Source organism: Anomalospiza imberbis, unplaced genomic scaffold (genome assembly GCF_031753505.1).
Source record: "Anomalospiza imberbis isolate Cuckoo-Finch-1a 21T00152 unplaced genomic scaffold, ASM3175350v1 scaffold_61, whole genome shotgun sequence".
Classification (NCBI taxonomy): Eukaryota; Metazoa; Chordata; class Aves; order Passeriformes; family Viduidae; genus Anomalospiza; species Anomalospiza imberbis.
In genome coordinates this window covers 530,956-556,385 of record NW_027100224.1, presented here as the reverse complement: position 1 = coordinate 556,385, position 25,430 = coordinate 530,956, and the positions used below count along the sequence as shown (strand labels likewise).

The following is a 25,430-nucleotide window of genomic DNA, read 5'->3' as shown; positions in this document are numbered from 1 at the left end:
CCGCCCTGGGCTCCCCTCGGGGGCTGCTCGGTGTCGGTGTCACCGCTCCGGGGGGGGCTCCGGGGGGGGCTCGGTGACACCGGGGGGCCGAGGACGGGGCTCCTGCGGCAGGGCCGGAGGATGGGGCCGGGGTGGGGGGGTGACAAGGGAGCCGGCTCTGGGGACAGCGGGGTGCTGACGCCCCCCCGACAGCGGGATCGTTTATTGGGGGGCCGCTCCGTGCCCCCGGAGCACCCAGCCCTGAGTGGCGGCCGTGCCACGCTCGGCGCGGCTCCCGAAGCCTTAAAATCGCCCCAAAATCCCCTCGGGACCGAGGCGCGTGGGGAGGGGGGAGGATCTTTGGGGACCCCCAAACCCGGGCGGCCTTGGGGGAACTGTCGGTGCTGGGTGTTGTACCCCCCAAAATCCCCTGGGGCGGGGCGGGGGGGGGGGATTTTGGGGACCCCCAAGCCCCACGGGGATGGTCCCCGGTCCCGGTCCCGGTCCCGGCTGGGCGAGCTGGATGCCAAAAACCTCCCCGCCGTTGTGCCGGTGCCCACGGGCACCTTCAGAGGAATCCTTGGCCTCCTCGCACTCCCAAGCCCCAAAAGCGCCCCAAAACCCGCTGGGCCAGGTTTGGGGTCCCCGGCAGCACGGGCCCGGGCCCCGCTCACGGCTGCGTGAGCTGGATGCCGAAAGCCTCGCCGCGGGCGTCGCGGTGCCGGTGCAGGCACGCGGCCCTCGGAGGAGCCCTCGGCGTCGCGCACGTTGTACTCGCCCTTCTTGCACGCCGTGGTTTTCAGGTAGTAGCCACCGGCCACCGCCAGCCCCAGCGCGGTGACGGCGCCCAGCGCTCCCAGCGCCACCAGCACCACCAGCCAGCTCTCTGCGGGGCGGGGGGGCTCCGGTGACACCGGGGCGGGGCCGGTGACGCCGCCGCTCACCGCGTCCTTCCCCCGCTCCCCACCCCGCCCCGGTTCGCCATCTCACCGTCCACCCGCACCACGACGCTCCCCGGCTCGCCGGCCGTGCCGGTTGCTCGCCGTGCAGGTGTAAACGCCCCGGTTGGCCGTGGTGGCCCCGGTGACCGTGACCGAGCGGTTGTCGGCGGCCAGGCGCAGGTTGGGGGCGGGCGGCAGCGCCCAGGTGTAGGTGGGCGCCGGGACCCCCTCGGCGCCGCAGTCCACGGTGAAGCCGCTGCCGCGGGTGACGTTGGCGGAGGGCAGGACGCGCAGGGTGACACCGGCGGGGCCGTCTGCGCCAGGGCGACAGCGGCCGGTGCTGAGAATCGCCCCCAAAAGCCCCGCGTTTCCCCCCCAGAATCGCTGCCCGCACTCACACTCCACGGCCACGGTGACGTTGCGGACGGCGGAGCCGTGCGCGTTGGTGGCCCGGCACTGGTAGGTGCCCGCGTGGGCGCGGGTGACATTGGGGGTGGCCTGGGGGGGGTCCTGGCTGCCGCCCAGCTCGGTGGCGTTGGCGGGGTCGCGGCCGTCGCCCAGCTTGGCGCAGGTGACGCGGGGCGGGGGGTTCCCGGTGGCGGCGCAGCCCAGCTCGGCCGGGGTCCCCTCCAGCCACCGCCGCCGCTCGGGGCAGCCGCGCTCGCCGAGGCTCGGCTGGTCTGGAAGCGGGGGGTAGGCGGCGGGGGGTGGGGGGTGATGGTGCCGGGGGACCCCCGTGAGACCACCCCGACCCTCCCGGGATCCACCCGGGAGCGCCCCCGGCACCGCGGGGACCGCTCCGAGCACAGCCGGGCTCCGCCTCATCCCCATCCCCTTCCTCGTCCCAACCATCCCGGCACGGCTCTGGAATTCCCGGCATGGGTGTGGCATCCCTGGCGCCACCAGATCCCTGTGACATCCCTGAGACATCCCTGTCCCCACCAGATCCCTGTGACATCCCTGGCGCCACCAGATCCCTGTGACATCCCTGAGACATCCCTGTCCCCACCAGATCCCTGAGACATCCCTGTCCCCACCAGATCCCTGTGACATCCCTGTCCCCACCAGATCCCTGTCCCATCCCGACCCCGGTCCCTGCCACCTCCCCATCCCCAGCACACCCCGCTGCCCCCTCCCCTGCCCGGTGTCACACTCACACTCCACGGTGACCACGACGCTCCGCACGGCCACCCCGTGCCGGTTGGTGGCCCTGCACACGTAGCGGCCACCATCAGCCCGGGTGACCACGCGGCCGCGGGGGGACCCCGCCGTGGTGGGTGCCGCCGTGGTGGGTGCCACCGTCGCGGGTGCCACCGTCGCGGGCACAGCGCGTGCTGGGCCGGGGGTCCCCGTCGGCGCGACACTCCAGCTCCCGCCGCTGCCCCTCCACCCAGACCCGCCGTGCCGGACACCCCGCCTCGGACAGCGTGGGCTCATCTTGGGGGGACACAGAGGCCGCCCGGTCACCTCGGCGGCCACCGAGGGGGACCCGGCAGCGCCCCGGCGGCGTCCCCGGTGCCACTCACACTCCACGCGGACGGTGACGCGGCGGCTGCGCGTCCCCAGCGCGTTGGTGGCGTTGCACAGGTAGGTGCCCGCGCGGGAGCGGGTCACCGGCTCGGGCTCGGCGCTGGCCACGGCGACACCGTCGCGGCCGCACACCACGGTGGGCGCGGGGTTGCCGGTGGCGCGGCAGGACAGCGCTTCCCGCGTGCCCCGCACCCACGTGCGGTTGCCAGGGCAGCCGCTGGCCGGGATTTCGGGAAGATCTGGGGGGGGAAAAAAACGGGATTTGGGGAATGCCGGGAGGGGCGGGCGAGGCCGCGGCTGGCGCGACACTCACAGAGCACCGCGAGCCGCGCGTCCGTGTCCTTTGTCACCACGCTGTCGCCCACCGCCAGGCTGGCCCGGCACCGGAATTCGCGGCCGTCGTCGTCGCGCCGTGCCACCAGCCTGAGCTGCAGCCGGGGCTGCGGGCCCTCGGCCAGGACCCCCGCCGTCCGCATCGCGGAGCTGCAGCCGCGCCGTGGGCGGCTCGGTGGCCCCGGCGTGGCACGTCACTGTCACCGTCGCTGCCCGCCGTGGCCGGGGCCGGGCTCAGCTCCAGGGCGGGGCGGCGGGAATCCTGCGGGAAGGTTCCGCGGGTGGATCCAAGGGGATTTCGGGGTCCCGGGGTCCCCTCGCCACGCCCCGGCGCCTTACGGTAAACGTGGAGCTGCCTCCGCGCCGTCCGTGCCACCGTAGCCACCGCGGCCGTGCAGCTCAGCTCCCGCGGGCCCGGGCTACGCGGGGACAGCTCCGTGCTGGCCGTCACCGTGTCCCCGGCCACCGTTGCGGTGACGTTCAGCGGCTCCTGGTCCAGCGCGGCTGTGACACGGATGTCCCCGGCCGGGAAGGCGCCGGTGATGCGGCAGCTGGCGTTGGCCACGGTGCCGGCCTCGAGGATGGCGGGGGCCTGGAGCTGGGGGGGCTCCGGGAGAGCTGCGGGGACACCGGAGGGGTCACGGGGTCACCGGGACTGTGACGCATCCCCAGAGCCTGGGACAGGATCCCGATGAGCGCGGCGTCACCGGGAGGGTGACAACGAGGTCACCGCGGATGGGGACAAGGCCACAACGACGCCACCGGCGCCACTCACCGAACACCGAGAGCGTGACGGGGACAGCGGCGCGGGCGAACAGGGGCCCGTGCGGCCTCAGGGACAGCTCGGCGTGGCAGGTGACGTCCTGGCCGTGGTCACCGCGGGTGACGGTCAGCAGGTGACTCACGGCCACGCTGGCGCTGCCCTCGGCGTCGCCGAAGCTCTCGGTGCGCAGCGTTTCGGCGCCGCGCCGCAGCGTCACCGTCAGGTTCCGCACCGGTGCCACCTCCAGCACGTGGCACGTCAGGTTCCGGCTGTCCCCCACCGCCAGCGCCGGCACCGGCTCCAGCTCCACCCGCTCCGGCAGCTCTGGGGACCGGGCGGGTGCCACCACGGCGTCACCCTCGGTGTCCCCACGGTGTCCCCCCCTCCACCGTCCCCGGCACTCACGGTAGACGAGGACGCCGGCGCTGGCGTTGGCCTCGGTGTCACCGCAGCGGGCCGGAGCAGGTGACAGGGCCGGGGTTCCACTGGGACACGTTCTGGAGCCGGAAGCTTTGCCAGCGGAGCCCCCCCGGCGCCGGGGGTCGCGGGCAGGGGGGTCTCGAGCCCCAGCGTGGCGTTGTCCCCCGGGCAGGCGCTGCGGCTGCAGTTGACGGTCACCGAGCCCCCGAAGGCCACCACGGCCACCCGCGGCCAGGCCACCACCGTGAAGGTGCCCCGGGCGACCCCTGCGAGACCCCCACCACGGGCAGTCCCCCCCAGTTCCGGCTGGGGGGGGGACCCCGGTGAACCTGGACTGAGACCCCCCGCCACTGCCGCGGTCCTGGGGGTGTCCCCGTGTGTCCCCAACCCCCCCAGTCCAAAAGGTCGCTGTGATTTTGGGGTCCTGGGGGTCCCTGCGTGTGACCCCCCCCCCCCAATTTTAAGGGTCCCCACTATTGGGTTGGGGGTCCATGTGTGCCCCCCCCCCCCCAACACTGAAGGGCGTCTGGTGTTTTGGGGGGGTCTCTGAGGGTCCCCCCCCTTCCCATTTCCGGGGGTCCCCGGGGTCGTGTGCCCCCCCCCACCTCCCCCAAATAAAAGTCGCTGCTGATTTCGGGCTCTCTCTCCCCTGCCCCCCCCCCCCCCCCCCCCAGTTAATGGTCGCTGTTTTTTGGGATCCTCAGAGACGCCCCCTCCTCATTCTGAAGGGTCCCCCCGCCCCCCAAAAAAAAACCCTCGGGCCCCCCCCCCTCACCCCTTTACCTGCGAGCGCCAGAACGAGGGGGGGCAAGAGCCGCGTGGCCGGGCCGGGGGCGCCCATCGGGAGAGGAGGAGGAGGGTGAGGAGGAGGAGGAGGAGGGAGGAAGGTGGGGAGGAAGAGGAGGATGGAGACGGCGAGGAGGGGGAGGATAAGGGCGATGAGGATGGGGAGGGGGATGAAGCGGAGGAAGACGGAGGCGGCGGCGGGGGTGGTGGTGGGGGGGGAAGAGGAGGATGGGGATGAAGCGGAGGAGGAGGATGGGGAAGGGAGAAGAGGGAGAGGAGGATGGGGAAGAGGCGGCTGAGGCCGAAGGCAGCTCCCTCCGCTGCCGCGCGCGCCGCCGGTCCCGCGGGGCTGCTCCTCCCCCCCCGCCCACGCCGACCCCCTCCCCCCAGCCCCCCCCCCCCCCCACCCCCCGCCCGGTGCTCGGCGCTTCACGAACCCCCCCCCCCCCCAAAAAATCCCTCCCCGAGCCCCTCCCCGCGTGGGCGGCTCCGGGCCGCGCGTGGGCGAAGCGACAGCGACAGACGGGACCGCCTGGAGCGGCGGGGAAGCGGGGGGGGCCGCGGATGCACGGGCTTGGGGACACCGGCAATGTCCCCCGCCGGGTCGGGGTGCGGGTGGGACAACGTGGGGACAGCCCGGTCACCCCCCCCGCCCCCCCTCCCAGTGCCACTCCCCAGCCCGGGGTCCCGGGAAACCCCCCCGGGACTGCAGAGTCCCTGTCCCCAGTGGATGTCGCCTGCAGCGTTTATTGGTGGGACGTGTCGCTGTCACCTGTCTGTCCCCTCCCTCCTGCTCCTCGTCCTCCCGCCAGCTCCGAAGTGCCCGGGATTCAACCCGGATGCTCCGCCCGGAGCTCCAAGACCTCCAAAGTCACCAAATCCATCCCAAAAAACACTCGAGGGATAAAAATCTGGAGCGAACGCCGGAGATCCACGCCAGGGCCCGGCTGGATGTCACCATCCCAGTCCATCCCAGTCCATCCCAGTCCATCCCAGTCCGGGAGCCGCATCCACCACGGTGGCTCCGGCCGGTCCCCGCTGTCGTCGTCCCCTCGGTGGCCGTGGCGGAGGGACGGGCCGGGGGTCCCGGCCCCTCCACGGCCTCTCCCCGGCTACGGGGTCGCGGATCCGTTGGGAGTGGCCGCAGCGGCCTGGGAGCTGCCCGGTGGCCGCAGGGGGCCGGCCGTCCGTCGGCGGCTGCCGCTTCCAGAGCCAGTACTCGCCGATTTTGGTGCTGTGGCGGTAGAGGAAGAAGGCGCCGGCCAGGCCCAGGAGGGCGAGCGCCGGCAGCAGAACCCCCAGGAGCACCGGGAGCAGCGGGACCGAGTCGTCATCTGGACCGGGGTCAGTGGGAGGGGGCTGCTGTGCCCCGGGACCACCAGGAGCCCAAAAACCCCAAAGGCCTCCAGGATCTCCAGGACCTGAGACCTCCAAGACCCCCAGAACCCCCAAGACCCCCAAGGACCCCCAACATCCCCAAGAACCCCCAGGACCCCCAAAATCCCAAAGAACCCCCAGGAGCCCAAAAACCCAAAGGCCTCCAAGATCCCCAGGACCTGAGACCTCCAAGACCCCCAGAACCCCCAAGACCACCCAGGACCCCCAAAATCCCAAAGAACCCCCAGGACCCCCAAAATCCCAAAGGCCTCCAAGGCCCCCAGAACCCCCAAGACCACCCAGGACCCCCGACATCCCAAAGAACCCCCAGGACCACCAGGAGCCCAAAAAACCCAAACACCCCCAGAACCCCAAATATCCCAAAGACCCCCAGAACCCCAAATTCCCCCGAGGCCCCCCGGATCCCCGGGACCCCCTCACACACAATGGACCCAGACGGTGACGTCTCTCTCGGCCGTCCCCAGCTCGTTGGTGGCCCGGCACAGGTAGGTCCCGGCGTGGGCGCGGTCGGCGAGATGCACAGCTCCGGAGACGAAGGAATTCCCGTCCTTGGAACACCTCACCTGCGGCTTGGGTGTGCCCTTGGCGCTGCAGGTCAGGATCTCTTCCTGCCCCTCCGTCCAGTTCTGCTGCGGGGGGCAGCTCTCGACGTCCAGCCGCGGTTTGGCTGCGGGAAAAGCCGGGATAAGGACCAGGGAAAGCCGGGATAGGGGCAAGGAAAAGCTGGGATAGGGACAAGGGAAAGCCAAGATGGGACAAGGAAAAGGTGGGATAAGGAAAAGGTGGAATAAGGATGAGGAAAAGCTGGGATAGGGCAAGGAAAAGGTGGGATAGGGACAAGGGAAAGTTGGGATGGGGACAAGGAAAAGCTGGGATAAGGATGAGGGAAAGCTGGGATAAGGGCAAGGAAAAGGTGGGACTAGGAAAAGGTGGGATAAGAACGAGGAAAAGCCAGGATGGGGACAAGAAAAAGCTGGGATGGGGACCAAGGAAAGCCGGGATGGGGACAAGGAAAAGGTGGGATAAGGATGAGGAAAAGCCAAGATGGGGAAAAGGAAAAGGTGAGACAAGGAAAAGGTGGGATAAGGACCAGGGAAAGCCGGGATAGGGGCAAGGAAAAAAGGTGGGATAAAGACGAGGAAAAGCTGGGATGGGGACAAGGAAATGGTGGGATAAGGAAAAGGTGGGACAAGGACGAGGAAAAGCCGGGACAGGGACAAGGAAAAGCTGGCATGGGGACAGGGAAAAGCCAAGATGGGGACAAGGAAAAGCTGGGATAAGGAAAAGGTGGGACAAGGACGAGGAAAAGCCGGGACAGGGACAAGGAAAAGGCCGTATGGGGGCCGGAATTCCCGTCGGGAACGCCGCGGCCGCGCTCTCACCCAGCACGCGGATCATCTGCGATTTGCTCCTGGCAGCGAAGGGCGGCATCTCGGCCTCGCAGCTCAGCTCCAGCCCCCGCTCCGCGTCCTCCTCCCGCACCGGCAGGCTGAAGGCCACCGGCGGCCGCCTCGACGGCCCCAGCTCCTGGCCCCTGGCCCGCACCCGCACCCGGGCGTCGCTGCCGGCACCGTCGGGCACGGAGCACCGCCCGCTCAGCTCCGTGCCGGCCACGGCGGTGCTGGTGACGTTCAACAGCGGCACGGGGAGATCTGCGGGCGACAGCGGGGGTTCGGTGACGCCGCCGCGGCGTCGCCCACGCGGCCCCGGCGCGGCGCGGTCACTTACGGTAGACCTGGACCGTGGCGTCGGTCTGGACGTCCGCGCCGTCCACGTGGACGGCGCAGCCCAGCTGGACGGTGCCCTCGTGCTCGATGGTGACCTCGGCGGTGGCCTGGTGGCCATCGTGGCTCACGGTCGCCGGCCAGGTGCGGTTGCTGGCGGTGATGGTGAAATTGGCCGCGGGGACATCGCGCCCGACGCGGCAGGTGACGTTGAACGGCTTTTTCCACTTCGGGTCTGAGGCTGACAGGGACACGTGGGGACCCTCTGGGAGCGCTGGCGCTGGGAGGGGACACTGCGGTGAGCCACGGTGGGAAAATGGGGAGAAATGGGGGAAAACAGCGGGAAAATAATGGGGGGAAATGGAGAAAAAGGGGGGAAACAGCAGGAAAATAATGGGGGGAAATGGGGGAAACAGCGGGAAAATAATGGGGGAAATGGAGAAAAAGAGGGGAAACAGCTGGAAAATGATGGGGGGAAATGGAGATAAAGGGGGGAAACAGCTGGAAAATGATGGGGGGAAATGGGGGAAACAGCGGGAAAATAATGGGGAAATTGGGGAAAACAGCGGGAAAATGGGGGGAAATGGAGAAAAAGGGGGGAAACAGCAGGAAAATGGGGGGAAACAGCAGGAAAATAATGGGGGAAAACGGTGGGAAAATGGGGGGAAACAGCAGGAGAACAGCCCTGTGATGGGGTGGGGTAGCTCGGGGGGGGTTGTGGTGAAACTACACCTGAACTACAAAATCCCTATAAAATCCCTGTGAAATCCCTATAAAATCAGTTCTAAATTAATGTTAAATCGCTATAAAATTCCATCCCATCCCATATTAATAATTTTACCTTCTGTCCCACATAGTAAATAGTTCTGACTAAACCCTTTTGTCTAAACGTTTACCTTAACAAATGGTTCATTTTTCCTATCAATACATCAATTTTCCACCCCTTATCCATCAGGACAAAGCCCCAGCCCTGCCTCCAGAATTCCACACACTTCAACCACTGGGGCCAAAAATCCAAAAATCGGATCCAGCCACCCCTGAGCTCCTGCTGGAGAAGGAATCCAGAAATCTCGGCTGTCCTGGGGGCGGTCTGGGGGTCCTTTGCGCACTTCAGGGAGCTTCCCCGCCCAGGGATTCCCAATTCCTGGAGAAGTTTGGGGGTGAAAAAACTCCCAGGCCCAGCCTCATCGCTGGATTCCGGTGTTTTCCCAGCAGAACATCCCCGGCCGAGGTCACCGGGGTGCGGAGGAAGCCCCCAAAATTCGGGCGAAGCTCCCCCAGGAAGCAGAGGAAACGCCCCAGGGTGACTGAGAAGCCTCCAAAATTCCGGGGGAGCCGAGAAAAAAAAACCCCAAAGTGTTGAGGAAGCCCCCCGGGCTGAGTCCCCGCCCGAGGCCGGGGGGATTCCCGGGCAGGGCCGCGATTTCCGATCCCCCTGGAGCGGAACCGTCCCTCCCTTTCCCGGAATGCCCGCGTCAGGAAGGGAGGCAGGGAAGAAGAAAATCCCGCTGGTTTTTACGGATTTCGCAAGAATTAACAAAATTCCCCGCTCCATCCCGCGGCGGGGACAACGGCCGGGCACGGGAAGGGGGGGGTGGGGCTGCGACAGCTCCGCCACCCGCACCCAGGGCGCGGTGACACCAAGCGGCGACGCGCGGGGACCGCGCGGGCTCGTGCCCCGGCGGTCGCCCGGTCCCCGCCACCCCCCGCCCGCCCGGTGCCACCCGCAGTGTCCCCTCACCTGCGATGACACCCAGGGTGCCCAGGGCCAGCGCCAGCAGAGCGGGGGCCACCATCACGGAGGGCACACCGGCTCCCGGTCCTGCGGGGGCGACACCGGTTCCCGGTCCTGCGGGAGCGCCGGGATGCGCCGGGAACAGCGGGGAGGGTCCGGTGGGGGTCGGTGGGTTCAGGGTCTCTGGGGTCGGTGGGTTCAGGGTCTCTGGGTTGGACCCGCTGCGGGTCCGGACCCCGGGAAGGGTCGGTGCGGGCGCTCCGGTGTGGGTCGGTTCGGGATCTCCGGTGTGGATCGGTTTGGGCTCTCCGGTGTGGGTCGGTTCGGGATCTCCGGTGTGGGTCGGTTCGGGATCTCCGGTGTGGATCGGTTCGGACTCTCCGGTGTGGATCGGTGCGGGCGCTCCGGTGTGGGTCGGTTCGGGATCTCCGGTGTGGGTCGGTTCGGGATCTCCGGTGTGGGTCGGTTCGGGCTCTCCGGTGTGGGTCGGTTCGGGATCTCCGGTGTGGGTCCCTTGGGGCTGTTCCGGGTCCGTCCGGGTCGGGGTCTCGGAGTTGGCTTTGGGTGCGCACCCGTCCCGGTGTCCGTCCCTCGGTCACTCCGTCTGTCCGTCCGCCGCCTCTCGGCCCGTCCCGGTGTCCGTCCCTCGGTCACTCCGTCTGTCCGTCCGCCGCCTCTCGGCCCGTCCCGCTCGGGGCGCTCGCTGCTTTTATCCCCGGGCCCGTCCCGCCCCCGGGGAATTTCCGGGGCTGCGGGGACTTCGCGCCGGGACCCGCCGGGGCTCGAGGGGCTGCCCGGGGAAGGCTCCGGTCTCTCCTGCCCCACCCCGGGGCAATTTCTTGTCCCCCTGTGCCGGGATGGGACAATTTTCCTGTGCCCCTGTCCTGGGATGGGACAATTCTGCTGCCCCTTTCCCTCCTGCCCCTCTGCCACGTCCCCCCTTGTCCCCTCCTTGTCCCCCTTGGGGCCCCACCCTGTGCCCCCAAACCGGGGGTGGGGGCTCAGCTTTGAGCCCCCAAGCCCTGATGTGCCACCGCCAGCTCGTGACGGGGCTGTCACCCGCCTGTCACCCGCCCTGGGGTGGCTGCAGAGGCCACCATGGGGCGCCGGTGTCACCAGGGCCGCGACTTCCTCTATTCTGTCGCTTTTTGACACCAGGGGATTTTTGTCACCCCTGGAACCGTGGGAACGTCCCTGATGCCCCCAGGATGTCCCTGTAGCGTCCCCGCTGCCCCATCCCGGTGTTTTCCTTCCTCGGGGCTCCGGTGGTGGCACCCAGCCCTGCCAGCCTCCCTCCCGTCGCCTCCGGGCCACCAGGCCGGCTGCAGGGGAGGAGAGGCCGGTGACAGTTGTCACAGCCACGGGGGTGTCGCGTCCCCGCTGTGGAGGTGAAAGCCGCCATTCCCCTGGATCGTCCTTGTGCCTGGAATTTCGGGAATGCCGGGAGCCTCCTGCGGCCAAGGCCGGGGTTTGGAGGCCACGGGAGGCACAGGGACACTGGGGACAGGGCCAGAGCTGGGGGAGAGGACATGGGGGACACGGGGACAGCTGGGGGACAGGGCCAGCTTGTCAGGGACACGGGGGACAGGGATGGCGGGGACATTGGGGAGGGACGCGACAGCGACAGGGGCAGGAGGGACGGGGACAAAGGGGACACCAAGGCGCTGCCACCTCCGAGTCAACAGGATGTGCCACCCCCCCGCAGGACGTGGCCCGGTGCCAGCGTCCCCTCGTGTCACTGTCACCTCCTGCCAGCGGCCCCTGTCCCCTCTGGCCTCTTCCTGATCCCCGCTGAGTCCCCTGGGGTGTCCCCCCTGTCCCCTGGGGTGTCCCCCCTGTGGTGTCCTCCCTGTGTCCCCCTGTCCCCTGGGGTGTCCCCCCTGTGTCCTCTGGGGTGTCCCCCTGTCCCGGGGTGTCCCCCTTGTGTCCCCCTGTCCCCTGAGGTGTCCCCTGGGGTGTCTTCCCTGTGTCCCCCTGTCCCCTGGGGTGTCCCCCCTGTGTCTCCTGGGGTGTCCCCCCTGTGTCCCCCTGTCCCCTGGGGTGTCCCCCTTGTGTCCCCCTGTCCCCTGGGGTGTCCCCCTTGTGTCCCCCTGTCCCCTGGGGTGTCCCCCCTGTGTCCCCCTGTCCCCCCCAGCCCCATTTGTGGCCTCTCCCCGCCTCTGTCCCCTCCTGTCGCCTCCTGGGCGCGCCAGGAAGCGGCTCCGGACCTGCCCCAAGACTTTCCCTCCGCAGCCGGGAGCGATTCCCGGAATTGGCCCCTCTGCTGGAAAACCGGGAAAAACCCGCAGAAATCAGCGGGACCGGGATGGGCACGGCCGGGAGAGCCTCCCCCCCGCCTTCCAAAAAAAAAAAAAAAATCCCAGGAGGAGGAGGAGGAGGACGGAGGTGCGGAATTCCAGCGGTTCCTTGGGATACGCGGAGACCCGGGAAGGTCCCAGCTCCTCCCAGTTGCATCCCAGTTTCCCCCCAGCTGGGTCCCCGGCCCCCTCAAAATTCCCAATTTCCCGATTTTTTCCCGGGATATTCCCCCCAAAAAACCCGCGCCAGCACCCTCGGGATGCCAAGAGGGACACGGGCCACTGGAATTCCTAAAATTCCCCTCGGGATCCCCAACATTCCCCCAAACCTCGACACCCCTCTTCCCAGATTTCCCCGTGGGATGCCTGGGAATGAGGGGGGACTCCCCAAATTTCCCCCGGGGAGGGCGTGGAGCAAGGCCAGACCCCCCCTGCGCCCCAGATTTCCGAGGAAGCCGGTGAGGTCAGGAATTGTTTTTCCCGAATTTCCTCCTTTTCCGGCTCCCACCTTCCCGAGCGGAGCCCGGGAGGGGGCCCGGGATGGGGACATTTGGGGACATTTGTGGGGGGGGGGGAGGGAAACATAAAAATCCCTCTGCCACCACGACCCTGAAATTCCCGAAATTCCACCCACAGGGACGGAACCCGTGGAAAAACCCGCAGCGCTGCTGAGCAGGAGGGGCTGGAAAAAGGGTTTGGGATTCTGGGGGGGCTCCAGGAGGGGTTGGGATATTGGGGAGGGGGCTGGGAAAGGCACTGGGATAAGCCAGGGCCCCGAAGGAGCTGGAATTTGGGGGGATCCCAGAGGGATTGGGATAGGGGGAGAGCCCCAAAAGGGGGTGGGAACCCCCGAGACCCCACCCCCCCCAAAATAAAAACAACATCCATGAAAAACTCCCTTTATCGGCCACAGCAGTGCCCGACAGCCCCGAATTCCCGAGGGGATCGGGACCGGATCCCAAGCGGAGGGGCTGGATCCAGTTTGGGGGGAGCAGATCCCACCCGGGGCGGGGGTCAGATCCCACCCGGGGTGGGGGCTCCAGGAAATCCCTTTGGGACACGGGGAGGGGACAGAACGTCGTTAACGTCGTTGCGCCGCGGCGCCCCCAAATCCTTCCCAACGGGATCGGGGCCGGATCCTGCCCCGTGGGGGGCACAAATCCCACCCGGGAGGGGCACAAATCCCACCCGGGGGGGGGCACAAATCCCACCCGGGGGGGGTCTCAGCCGGCCCGGGGGGGCTGCGGGAGGTCCCGGTGGGGCAGGGAGAAGGGGACCAGGGGCGAGTAACGCGAGTCGTGCCACAGCAGCCGCTGCTCCAGGAAGGCGACGGCGTCCAGGGTCAGCACCAGCGTCTGGTGCTTCAGCAGGCTGTGCACGTTGAGCCCTGCGGGGACAGTTTGGGGACAGTTTGGGGACAGTTTGGGGACATCAGCGGGGTCCCCGAAGGGTCTGCGGGGAAGGGGGGGGTCGTCAAAGCGAGGGGGTGGGGGCTCACCCAGGGCGGGGATGAGGGTGATGGATTTGAGCCCCTCGGCCGCGGCGCTGATGTTCTCCGGGAATTCATTGCTGGTGGGGGGGCGGGGGGGAAAAGGAGGTGGGGTGTCCCCAAAATGTCCCCAAGGTGTCCCCACAGCAGGGACAGCCAGGCCTGGTGTCCGCAGCTTCGTGGACATCCCAACCCCCTGTCCCCAGTGTCCCCAGCCCTGTCCCAAGCCCTGTTCCCAGTGTCCCCAGTGTCCCCAGCCCTGTCCCCAGTGTCCCCAGCCCTGTTCCCAGTGTCCCCAGTGGCCCCAGCCCTGTCCCCAGTGTCCGCAGTGTCCCCAGCCCTGTCCCCCGTGTCCCCAGCCCTGTCCCCAGTGTCCCCAGCTCTGTTCCCAGTGTCCCCAGCCCTGTCCCAAGCCCTGTTCCCAGTGTCCCCAGCCCTGTCCCCAGTGTCCCCAGCCCTGCACCCAGTGTCCCCAGCCCTGTCCCCAGTATCCCAAGTGTCCCCAGCCCTGTCCCAAGCCCTGTTCCCAGTGTCCCCAGTGTCCCCAGCCCTGTCCCCAGTGTCCCCAGCCCTGTCCCCAGTGTCCCCCGTGTCCCCAGCCCTGCCCCCCGTGTCCCCAGCTCTGTTCTCAGTGTCCCCAGCCCTGTCCCCAGTGTCCTCAGCCCTGTCCCCAGCCCTGTTCCCAGTGTCCCCAGTCCTGTCCCCAGCCCTGTTCCCAGTGTCCCCAGTGTCCCCAGCCCTGTCCCCAGCCCTGTTCCCAGTGTCCCCAGTGTCCCCAGCCCTGCACCCAGTGTCCCCAGCCCTGTCCCCAGCCCTGTCCCCTCTCTCACGTGTCCACCACCAGCACGGAGTGTCCCCAGCACCGGACCCGGGCCAGCTCCAGCAGGTACCGGGGGTCGCTGCTGGGCAGCTCCAGGTTGTCCACCACGTGCAGCTCGTCCTGCCGGACACCGGGGACACTGTCACCGTGTCCCCGAGCCCCGGCTGTCCCCCAGCCCCCCCCCGGGCCACCCTCGTACCTGCATCAGCTTCACGCTCAGGGCCACCTTCAGCCCCAGCACCCGCACCCTCATGGGCACCATGTAGAAGTAGCTGGTGGGGCCCCGCGGGCCGTGGGCGATGCCACCTGCCAAGAGGGGACTCGGTGACATCCCCGGGCAGGGGACAACCCGCCCCGGCCCAGACCGAGGCGGGGCAGCCAGGCCTGGTGTCCCCAGGGTGGTGCAGGATGTCCCCAAGATGGTCCTGGGTGTCCCCAGGGTGTCCCAGAGACCCCAAACCAGGGGCACCAAACCCTGATGTCCCCAGGGCAGTCCCTGACGTGCCCAGGGCAGTTCCCGACATCCCCATGATGTCCCCACCATGTCCCCAGCCCCGTGTCCCCGTCCCCAGCCCCGTGTCCGTGTCCCCAGCCCCATGTCCCTGTACCCATGATGTCCCCAGCCCCGTGTCCCCATCCCCAGCCCCGTGTCCCCGTCCCCAGCCCCGTGTCCCCGTCCCCAGCCCCGTGTCCCTGTCCCCAGCCTTGTGTGCCCGTCCCCATGATGTCCCCAGCCCCATGTCCCCGTCCCCATGATGTCCCCGTGCCGGTGTCCCCAGCCCCGTGTCCCCGTCCCCATGATGTCCCCGTGCCCGTGTCCCCAGCCCAGTGTCCCTCTCCCCACGATGTCTCCAGCCCCGTGTCCCCAGCCCGGTGTCCCTGTCCCCACGATGTCCCCATGACGTCCCCAGCCCGGTGTCCCCGTCCCCACGATGTCCCCAGCCCCGTGTCCCCATCTCCAGCCCCGTGTCCCCAGCCCCACGATGTCCCCAGCCCGGTGTCCCTATGATGTCCCCGTCCCCAGCCCCGTGTCCACATCCCCACGACGTCCCCAGCCCCGTGTCCGTGTCCCCAGCCCTGTGTCCCCGTCCCCAAGATGTCCCCAGCCCCATGTCCCCGTCCCCACGATGTCCCCAGCCCCGTGTCTGTGTCCCCAGCCCCGTGTCCGTGTCCCCACGACGTCCCCAGCCCCGTGTCCCCAGCCCCGTGTCCGTGTCCCCACGATGTCCCCAGCCCCGTGTCCCCGTCCCCACGACGTCCCCAGCCCCGTGTCCGTGTCCCCACGGCGTCCCCAGCCCCGCGTCCCCGTCCCCACGACGTCCCCAGCCCCGTGTCCCCGTCCCCGCGCTCCCGGGGCGTCACTCACCGCCCCTCCAGAGCGGCGAGCGCACGGAGCCGTGCCGGGCGCGCCCGGAGCCCTTCTGGCGCCAGGGCTTGCGGCCCCCGCCCCGCACCTCGGCCCGGGTGCGCACCCGCGCGTGGCTCTGGGGACAGCGGGCACAGAAACGGGGGGCACCGTCACCCCCGAGCCCCCCGCCCCGCCTGCCGTGGATCTGGGGAGCCCCGGAGCTCCTCGGGGCACCCAGAGAACGACCAAAAGTTCCCCGGGGCTCCCGGACCCTCCCTGGGCCCCCCCCAAGGTGTTTTGGGACCCCCCCAAAGCTCCTTAGAGACCCCAGGTCCTTCTTCAGAGCCCCCAGAAACCTTCTGGGACCCCCCAAGCTCGATTGGGACCCCCCCTAAAGCTCCTCCGACCCTTCAAACCCCCTTCTTGCCCCCCCCAAATCCCTCCCCATCCCCCTTAAACTCTCTTCTGCCACCCCAAATCCCCCTTTGCTGCCCCCAAATCCCTTTTTCCACCCAAATCCCCCTTTTTCCACCCCAAATCCCCCATTTTCCATCCTAAATCCCCCTTTTCTGCCACCCAAATCCCCCTTATTTCTACACCAAGTCACCCCTTTATCCCCCAAATCCCCCTTTTTCCAGCCAAAATCCCCCTTTTCCCACCCCAAATCCCTTTTTCCCCCCAAATCCCCCTTTTCTGTCCCCAAATCCCCCTTTTCCCCCCCCACAAATCCCCCCTTTTTTCCACCCCAAATCCCTTTTTTCCCCCCAAATCCCCCTTTTCTGTCCCCAAATCCCCCTTTTTCCCCCCACAAACGCCCCCTTTTTTCCACCCCAAATCCCCTTCCCCCCCAAATCCCCCTCTTCTGCCCACAAATCCCCCTTTTTTCCCCCAGACCCCCCTTTCCCCCAAATCCCTTTCCCTCCCCCAAATCCCCCTTCCCTCCCCCCGAGCCCCCTCCCCACGCTCACGATCCTCTTGTAGTTCCTCTGCCACGTGGCCACCGTGTGCAGGATGTCCAGCCTGGGGACGGCAGGGGGGACACGCAGGGGACGCTCACCTGGAGCCCCCAGGGGTGTCCCCAAAACGTCCCCAGAGCCCCCCCCGGTGCCCCCAACCTGGGGCTGACGGCGAAGACGTCGGGGTGCAGGTCAGCCAGGCCCCGCAGCGTGTCCTTGGGGTGACGCAGGGACTCCACCCAGGCCTGCACCGGGGACAGCGGCGGCGACACGGGGACGTGGCAGCTCCGCAGCACCGGGGACGGCGCCGGGGGCTCCTCTGGGGACAAGGGGACGCGTGGGGACGGCGGCCACGGGGACCCGCACCGGGTGCTCCTGGCCTGCCACGGAGCACGGGCAGCCGGGTCTGATGTCCTCAGAGCGATTCGGATGTCCCCAGCCCCGTGGTGGCCCTGTCCACCACGTCCCCAATGTCCCCAGCCCCATGGTGGCCCTGTCCACCACGTCCCCAGCCCCCTGGTGGCCCTGTCCACCACGTCCCCAGCCCCCTGGTGGCCCTGTCCACCACGTCCTCAGCCCCCTGGTGGCCCTGTCCACCACGTCCTCAGCCCCCTGGTGGCCCTGTCCACCACGTCTCCAGCCCCGTGGTGGCCCTGTCCACCACGTCTCCAGCCCCGTGGTGGCCCTGTCCACCACGTCTCCAGCCCCGTGGTGGCCCTGTCCACCACGTCCCAAGCCCTGTCGTGGCCCTGTCCACCATGTCCCCAGTGTCCCCAGCCCCGTGGTGGCCCTGTCCACCATGTCCCCAGCGTGGTCCCTGCTGTCCCCAGTCCCTCCCTGCTGTCCCCACCATGTCCCCAGCCCCCAACATTGTCCCCCGAGTGTCCCCAGCCCCTCCCTGCTGTCCCCACAGTGTCCCAAGCCCCCAACATTGTCCCCAGCATTGTCCCCAGGGTGTCCGCAGCTCCTCCCTGCTGTCCCCATCCCCCAGCACTGTCCCCAGCGTGTCCCCAGCCCCTCCCCGCTGTCCCCAGCCCCGCACTCACCCCTGCGGGGCTCAGGGGGCGCGGGCGGGGCCGGGGGCGCCGTCGAGAGCTGCGGGACATTGGGGACATTGGGGACACTGAAGACATTGGGGGCATTGGGGACACTGGGGGCATTGGGGGCACTGGGGACACTGGGGACATTGGGGGCATTGGGGACACTGGGGGCACTGGGGGCATTGGGGGCATTGGGGACATTGGGGACACTGGGGGCATTGGGGGCACTGGGGACATTGGGGGCATTTGGGACACTGGGGACACTGGAGACATTGGGGACATTGGGGACACTGGAGACATTGGGGACACTGGGGACAATGGGGACACTGGGGACATTGGGGACATTGGGGATACTGGGGGCATTGGGGACATTTGGGACATTTGGGACATTGGGGACACTGGGGACATTAGGGACACTGGAGACATTGGGGACACTGGGGACACTGGAGACATTGGGGACATTGGGGACATTGGGGACACTGGGGGCACTGGGGGCATTAGGGACACTGGGGACACTGGGGACATTGGGGACACTGGGGGCACTGGGGACATTGGGGATACTGGGGGCATTGGGGACATTTGGGACATTGGGGACACTGGGGACAATGACCGGGGCCGGGATCAACCATGGGCTGAGTGGAGGAGGGGGGACACGACCCCCGCCCCCCCCCAGCCCCGCTCCTGGTCCCGTCCCGGACCCCCGAGCCCCCCCCGGGCCGAGCTCCCACTTGGTTCCGCCCCAAGCCACGCCCCTCAGCGATGGCCCCGCCCCCTCACCGCCCTCACGGCCGTGGCCCCGCCCCCCCCCCCGCCCGGTTCCCATCGCGCTCCCGGTGCCGCTCCCCGCCCGCTCTCCCCTCGGCCCGGTGCCGCTCCCGGTGCCGCTCCCCGCCCGTCCTCCCCTCGGCCCGGTGCCGCTCCCGCTCCCCGCCCGCTCTCACCGCGGCCCAGCCCCGGCCCCTGCTCCAGGCCCTCAGGGCGGCCGCCCCCGCGCGGATCATGGCGGGAAGGCGCGGGGCGGGGACAGGCGCGGTGACGTCGCCGCGCGCGCGCGGCGCCACTTCCGGCGGGGGCGGAACGGCGGGAAAAGGGGGAGGAAGGGGCGGGGACACCGGGGACCCCCTCCCCCTCCCCCCACGCGCACTTTGCGTCCCCCACCCCAAATCCCAAATCCCCAATCCCCAATCCCCTCCCTGGTGTCCCCCTGCTGTCCCCACCCCAGTGTCACCCCCCGTGACCCCTCCCCAGGGACCCCCCCCCAGCAGCGCCCCCATCCAACTGTCCCACCCCAGTGTCCCTGTCCCACCCCAGTGTCCCTGTCCCTCCCCAGTGTCCCTGTCCCACCCCAGTGCCATTCCCAGTGTCCCTGTCCCATCCCAGTGCCATTCCCAGTGTCCCTGTCCCACCCCAGTGTCCCTGTCCCATCCCAGTGCCATTTCCAGTGTCCCTCTCCCACCCCAGTGCCATTCCCAGTGTCCCTGTCCCTGTCCAGTGTCCCTGTCCCTCCCCAGTGTCCCTGTCCCACCCCAGTGCCATTCCCAGTGTCCCTGTCCCACCCCAGTGTCCCTGTCCCACCCCAGTGTCCCACCCCAGTGTCCCTGTCCCTCTCCAGTGCCATTCCCAGTGTCCCTGTCCCTCCCCAGTGTCCCTGTCCCATCCCAGTGCCATTCCCAGTGTCCCTGTCCCATCCCAGTGCCATTTCCAGTGTCCCTGTCCCATCCCAGTGCCATTCCCAGTGTCCCTGTCCCACCCCAGTGTCCCTCCCCACTGTCCCTGTCCCTTCCCAGTTTCCCATCCCAGTGTCCCTGTCCAGTGTCCCTGTCCCTTCCCAGTGTCCCTTCCCAGTATCACTGTCCCTTCCCAGTTTCCCATCCCTGTGTTCTTTCCCAGTGTCCCTGTCCCTGCCCAGTGCCATTCTCAGTGTCCCTGTCCAGTGTCCCTGTCCCTTCCCAGTGTCCCTGTCCCTCCCCAGTGCCATTCCCAGTGTCCCTGCCCCTCCCCAGTATCACTGTCCCTTCCCAGTTTCCCATCCCAGTGTCCCTGTCCCTCCCCAGTATCCCTGTCCCTTCCCAGTTTCCCATCCCAGTCCCGTTCCCATTTCCCAGTCCCATTCCCAATTCCCGCTCCCATTTCCCGCTCGGGGGGGCGGGGGGAGGAGGTGGGGGTTCGGGGGGTTCCACCCTGGGGGTCTCCCCCAAATTCCCGGCGGGATTGCGGGGCCGGAATTCCCGGGCCGGGATTGGTGGGAGAATTTGGGAATTCTTTTTTTTCTTTATATTTTTTTTTTTCCCGTCCGTTTTCCCAAAGCCCCGCCTCATCCCGGGGGTCCGGGGGCGGGAATTCCGCGTGGATTGGGGGGAGGGGTTGGGAATGCCGGGGGAGGGGGTGGGGGGGGGGGGGGCCTCATCCCGCCCACCCCAGCCCGATCCCGCGCCTGGTTCCAATTAAATCCCGATTCATTAAATCCCTGCTCCGGCCCCTCGGGCCCCCCGCCCCCTCCCGGCGCTCAAAATTTTGGAATTTTTTTTTTTATTGGGGGGGAGGGGCCCTTCCCAAACCCACCCCCCCCCCCCCCACCCCAAAATTCACCGCATCCTCCCCCGCGCCCACCCCCGAATTCCTCCCGGGACGAGCCGTGGAAAGCCCGGGAAGTTTTCTTCCAGCCGTGAAAAAACTTCCCCCCCCTACCCCCCCAAAAAAAAAAAAAAAAAAAAAAATCCTCAAAACTGGGAAAAAGCTCCCAAAATCCTCCCTGGGGGTGGGGAGGGGGGAAGAAGAGTGGAGGGGTTTGTGTCCCCCCCCCCTCCCTCCTCCTCCTCCTCCTCCTCCCGCCGCGTTTTGGGGGTGTCACCTACCCAAAAGGGGGGGACACACACACGGGGGGGGGGGCTTGATGGTTTTTGTTGGGTTTTGTGGGGTTTTGTGTTTTTTTTTTTTTTGTTGTTGTTTTTTGTGGTCCCCCTCCCCATTTTTGGGGGGGGTCCCAGCCAAGGGGGGGGGGGTGGGGGGACACACGGTGGCCTCGCCCCTCGGGGGGGGGTGGCCCCGGTCCAGCCCCGCCCCCCCCCCCCCCTCCGCCCCCCGCTGCTCATGCTGGAACCGGGACGGGCGCTCAGCGCTGCCGGGACCGGCCCCGGGACCGGTAAGACCCCCAAAACCCCCCCCCCTCCCGAGCCCCCTCTGCCGCCCCCCGGGGTCCCCTCCTCCCCTGCGACCCCCCCCCGCGTCCCCCTGTCCCCCCCCCCCCCCAAATCGGGAGTGGGGGGGGCACAGCACGGGACCCCCGGGATGGCCCCAAGCCTGGGGGGACATCGGGAGGGGTCTCAGGGTTTGGGGGGCGCCTCGGGGGTGTCCCCAAGGGTGGGGGGGGGGCACACTGGGGGGTCCCCACTGGGTGGGGGGCGGTTCAAGTGCCACCCCCATGGGTGGCGGTCCCCCCCCTCATTGTCCCCCCCCCCCATTGTCCCCAGCCCGGCCCAGCTGTTTCGGCCACGCCAACATCTGGCTCACAGCTGGCGGGGGGCGGGGGGGGGTCGTGTGCTTGGGGGGCACCTCCTGGGGGTCCCCAAACCCTTGAGGGTCCCCAAAATCGCGATGGTGGCAGTGATCGGCCGGGGGGCGAGTCCCGCCGTGTCACCGTGTCCCCCCACGTGCGTGTCCGGTCGCGGGGGGCTCGGGGGCTCGGGGCCCCCTCCCGTCCGTGGTGGGCGCCGCCCCCGCGGCTAAACCCGGCTCTAAGCTCGGCTTTGTCCGCCCTGATCCAATTTGCTCCGGGATATTTCGGGATCGAAGCGCCCCCGGTGACCCCCCCCGCCCCCGCCGCCCCTTCCCTTCCCCCCCGAGGACGGGGGGTCCCGGGAGGGGATCCCGGGGGGGATCCAGGGATGGATCCCGGGGGGGATCCCAAGGGATGATCCCAGGGATGGATCCCGGGGCGGGGTCCTGGTGCGGCACCCCCGGTTCAGGATCCCGGTGGGATTCCCTGGGGTCGGACCCCAGTCCAGGTCCCGGTTCAGGATCCCGGGGCCGTTCCCGGTGCAGGATCCCAGTTCAGGATCCCGGGGCAATTCCCGGTTCAGGATCCCGGGGCCATTCCCGGTGCAGGATCCCAGTTCAGGATCCCGGGGCCATTCCCGGTGCAGGATCCCGGGACAATTCCGGGTGCAGGATCCCGGTTTGGGGTCCCGGTTGGGGATCCCGTTGCGATTCCTGGGGTACGATCCCAGCCCGGGATCGCGGGACACGATCCCGGGGCCGTTCCCAGTTTGGGATCCTGGTTTCTGGGGCAGGATCCCGGTTTGGGATCCCGGTTTAAGATCCCGGGGCCATTCCCGGTTTAGGATCCCGGAGCCGTTCCCGGTTTGGGATCCCGGTTAAAATCCCGGGGCCGTTCCCTGTTTGGGATCCCGGTTGGGGATCCCGGTTTAGGATTCCGGGGCCGTTCCCGGTTGGGGATCCCGGTTTAGGATCCCGGGGCCGTTCCCGGTTTGGGATCCCGGTTTAGGATCCCGGGGCCGTTCCCGGTTTAGGATCCCGAGGCCGTTCCCGGGGCCGTTCCCGGGGGTCCCGCCGCCCCCGGCCCCGCCCGCTCCCCCCCGCTGGCTCCGCCCGGGGCAGCTCCGACCGGGGGCGGGCGGGGAAGGGGAAGGGGAAGCGGCGGATGCTCCGTGCCGGTTCCGACCAGGACCGGCGGCTCCTACCGGCACCGGTACGAGGGTCGGGGGGGGGCCTGGAGGGATCCTAGTGGGTGTCCCGGGGCAGCGGGAGCCCAGGGGCGGTGTCCCGGCACCGGGCGCGGCTGCGCGAGGCACCGGGCGGTGGCGGGACGGCACCGGGGGCTCCGGGACGGCACCGGGCGGTGGCGGGACGGCACCGGGGGAGCTCTGGTACCGGGACGGCTCCGGGAGAGCTCTGGTACCGGGACGGCTCCGGGACGGAACCGGGGAGGCTCCGGGACTGTACCAGGACGGGAGGGCTCCGGGACGGGACCGACACCGGTACCGGGACGCCACCGGGACCTGGGGGGGACTCCGGGACGGTGCCGCGGCAGCCGGGGCTCCTTCCCCCGCCACCCCGCCCCGGCCCTCGTTCCCGTCCGGAACCCTCGGGGGTCCCGCACCGAGAGGAACGGGCCGGGGGAGGGGGGGAGGCCCTTACCGGGAGTCCCGTCCCGAAATTTGGGGAGAGGGGACGCGGGGCCGGGGGTGAGGACACGGGGACCCAGCGGTGACGTCCCGCCCCACCCCCCACGGGATGTCTGTCACCTCCTGCCACACGGTGTCACCTCAGGCGCCGCCCCCGCCTCGATTTCCCCCAGATGTGCGCCCAGATGTGCGCCCAGATGTGCCCCCCCCCCCGCCCTTCTCCCACTGGGACGTGGGTGACGCCCCTGTGGAAGGACACGGGTGACAGCAGGTGTCACCTGGGTGACACCCCGGGGTATCCAAAGGTGACGGTGGGTGTCACCACCCATGGGGACAGGGCTGGGGGTGGCTGTCAGCGCAACCTGGGGGGACACGACTGGCCCCGGGTGACACCCCGGGGTGTCCACGGCGCGACAAGCGTTGCGTGACACCGGCTGCCACCCCGGGGTGTCCCCGGTGGCACAGAGGTGCCAACGGGGGTGACCCTGCCGTCCCCAGGAGCCATGTCCCGGCGGCGCTGAGCCTCGCCGCCGCCGCCGCCGCCGCCGCCGTCACCACCATGGGGAGCATCTACAAGGAATATTTCAACCGCGACAAAATCCGCGAGCACTACAACTTCACCAAGGGCGACGGCGAGAGCGCGGCGCCCTCGCGCTGGGTGGGCTCCGTCCTCATCGTCGTCCTCTGCTGCTTCATCGTCCTGGAGAACCTGCTGGTGCTGGTGTCCATCTGCCGCAACAAGCGCCTGCACCTGGCCATGTACATCTTCATCGGCAACTTGGCCGCCTCGGACCTGCTGGCCGGCACGGCCTTCATGGTCAACACGCTGCTGTCGGGCAGCACCACCTTCAGCCTGACGCCGGTGCAGTGGTTCGTGCGCGAGGGCACGGCCTTCGCCACGCTGGCCGCCTCGGTGTTCAGCCTGCTGGCCATCGCCATCGAGCGGCACGTGGCCATCACCAAGGTGAAGGTGTACAGCAGCGACAAGAACTGCCGCATGGTGCTGCTGATCGGCGCCTGCTGGGTGATCGCCGGCGCCATCGGCAGCCTGCCCATCATGGGCTGGAACTGCATCAGCGACCTGGGCGACTGCTCCACGGTGCTGCCGCTCTACTCCAAGCGCTACGTGCTCTTCGTCACCACCATCTTCACCCTCATCCTCATGGCCATCGTGGGGCTCTACACGCGCATCTACTGCATCGTCCGCTCCAGCCACGCCGAGATCGCCTCGGCGCAGACGCTGGCCTTGCTCAAGACCGTCACCATCGTGCTGGGCGCCTTCATCGTCTGCTGGCTGCCCGCCTTCATCATCCTCCTGATGGACGCCTCGTGCCCCGTGCGCGCCTGCCGGGTGCTGTACAGCGCCAACTATTTCTTCGCCTTCGCCACGCTCAACTCGGCGGCCAACCCGGTGATCTACATGCTGCGCAGCAAGGACATGCGCGGCGAGTTCCTGCGCGTGCTCTGCTGCTGCGGCCGCGGCCGCCGGCCGCAGCCCCCCGGCCGGGCGGGCGTCCCGCTGCGCACGTCCAGCTCGCTGGACAGGGGCCCGGCCGGCCCCGCCGCCGAGCTGGCCACGGCGCCGCTGACCCGCGAGTGCACCACGTCCGTGTGAGGGTGCGGTCAGTCTGCGGGGCGACGCTTGGGTAACGGCGGCGCGGGGCTGGGGGGGTTTGTGGTCAAGGGTGTCCGGCGGGCGGTCAGGCGACGCGGCACGGACCCCCCACGGACGCCCCACGGCCTTGAGGCCGCCCTGCGGATACTCCGCGGGCGCCCCACGGCCTCGCGGACACCCCGAGGCCGCTCTGCGGACGCCCCCTTGCCACCCGGTGGCCACCCCACGGCCACCCGTGGCCGCCCCAAAGGCGGCCAGCCCACGGTACGAGCGGCGCGGTTCCCTCGCGGTTCCCCCGCGGTTCCCCAGGTACGGACGCACACCTGGCCCCCCACCACCCCCGGGGGTGTCCCCGTTGTCCCCGTCCCCGCCGGCGGCTCCGTGTGCCTGGACACGCGTGGGGCCCTTCCCACGCCCTGCCCGAGCCCCGGGGCCACTGCCGGACCTGTCGGGCGAGTCCCGGCGCCCCTCCCGGGCCCGTGGGCGGCTCCCACCGCCGTTCCCGCCGGGATAAACCCGGGATAAACCCGGGGAGGGCGCTGGGGACCCCCAAAATCCGGGCTTTTCCCCCCGCGCTGGTGCGAGGGGCCGGGGGGTTCATCCCAGTGCGGCCGGATCCGCCGGATCCCCCCCCGAAATCCCCGGGATTTGCCCCAAGATCCTCCCCGCGTTGTATTAAACGATTTTTTTTTTTTTTCTAGCTGTTTCCGCGTCTTTCCCCAAATTTTGGTGGGGGGGGGGGGAGGCAGCGGGGAGGGATTTTCCCGGTGGGAATTTGGGAAAACGCGGTCGAGCGTGTCAGGCGGGTCTGGGGACGAGGTGGGGGGGTGGGGGACGGGACGGGGGCCACACCTGGAGACCCCTCCCCTGTCCCCAAGCCAGCGGTTTGTCACCTCCCACCCCCCAAAAACCCCGATTTGTCCCCATTTCCTCCCTGGAGGGGGAGGAGGAAAAGCCGGGGGGTGGGGGGGACATGGTGGCACCGCGGGGTTGTCACCCCTGGGGTGGCCCTGGGCGACCACGGCTGTCACCCCCGGGGTGGCCCTGGGCGACCACGGCTGTCACCCCCGGGGTGGCCGAAGGTGACCACGGCTGTCACCCCCGGGGTGGCC

General features: G+C 68.9%; 4 protein-coding genes across 4 annotated transcripts; 1 reads left to right on the top strand and 3 right to left on the bottom strand.

The window, feature by feature from the left end:
* Nucleotides 1–931: 931 nt before the first annotated feature.
* Nucleotides 932–4,898, bottom strand: LOC137467380 (intercellular adhesion molecule 5-like). The gene is made up of 7 exons (XM_068178882.1): nt 4,750–4,898; nt 3,952–4,232; nt 3,559–3,868; nt 3,123–3,401; nt 2,078–2,689; nt 1,319–1,600; nt 932–1,234 (listed from the first exon to the last, which is right to left on the bottom strand). Exons 1-7 carry the CDS (start codon nt 4,805–4,807, stop codon nt 966–968), a joined length of 2,091 nt encoding a protein of 696 aa, XP_068034983.1. The 5' UTR covers nt 4,808–4,898; the 3' UTR covers nt 932–965.
* Nucleotides 4,899–5,580: 682 nt separating this feature from the next.
* Nucleotides 5,581–9,670, bottom strand: LOC137467378 (intercellular adhesion molecule 1-like). Its single transcript, XM_068178881.1, has 5 exons — nt 9,616–9,670; nt 7,879–8,115; nt 7,484–7,802; nt 6,575–6,873; nt 5,581–6,086 (listed from the first exon to the last, which is right to left on the bottom strand). Exons 1-5 carry the CDS (start codon nt 9,668–9,670, stop codon nt 5,707–5,709), a joined length of 1,290 nt encoding a protein of 429 aa, XP_068034982.1. The 3' UTR covers nt 5,581–5,706.
* A 3,444-nt stretch (nt 9,671–13,114) lies between these two features.
* MRPL4 (mitochondrial ribosomal protein L4) lies at nt 13,115–18,601 on the bottom strand. The gene is made up of 9 exons (XM_068178899.1): nt 18,501–18,601; nt 17,566–17,614; nt 16,679–16,838; nt 16,532–16,583; nt 15,582–15,699; nt 14,415–14,521; nt 14,226–14,335; nt 13,405–13,475; nt 13,115–13,293 (listed from the first exon to the last, which is right to left on the bottom strand). Exons 1-9 carry the CDS (start codon nt 18,558–18,560, stop codon nt 13,130–13,132), a joined length of 891 nt encoding a protein of 296 aa, XP_068035000.1. The 5' UTR covers nt 18,561–18,601; the 3' UTR covers nt 13,115–13,129.
* A 3,475-nt stretch (nt 18,602–22,076) lies between these two features.
* On the top strand, nt 22,077–24,320 carry S1PR2 (sphingosine-1-phosphate receptor 2). The gene is made up of 2 exons (XM_068178906.1): nt 22,077–22,267; nt 23,202–24,320. The coding sequence occupies exon 2, from the start codon at nt 23,263–23,265 to the stop codon at nt 24,316–24,318; it is 1,056 nt and encodes a 351-aa protein (XP_068035007.1). The 5' UTR covers nt 22,077–22,267; nt 23,202–23,262; the 3' UTR covers nt 24,319–24,320.
* The last annotated feature ends 1,110 nt before the right edge of the window (nt 24,321–25,430 follow it).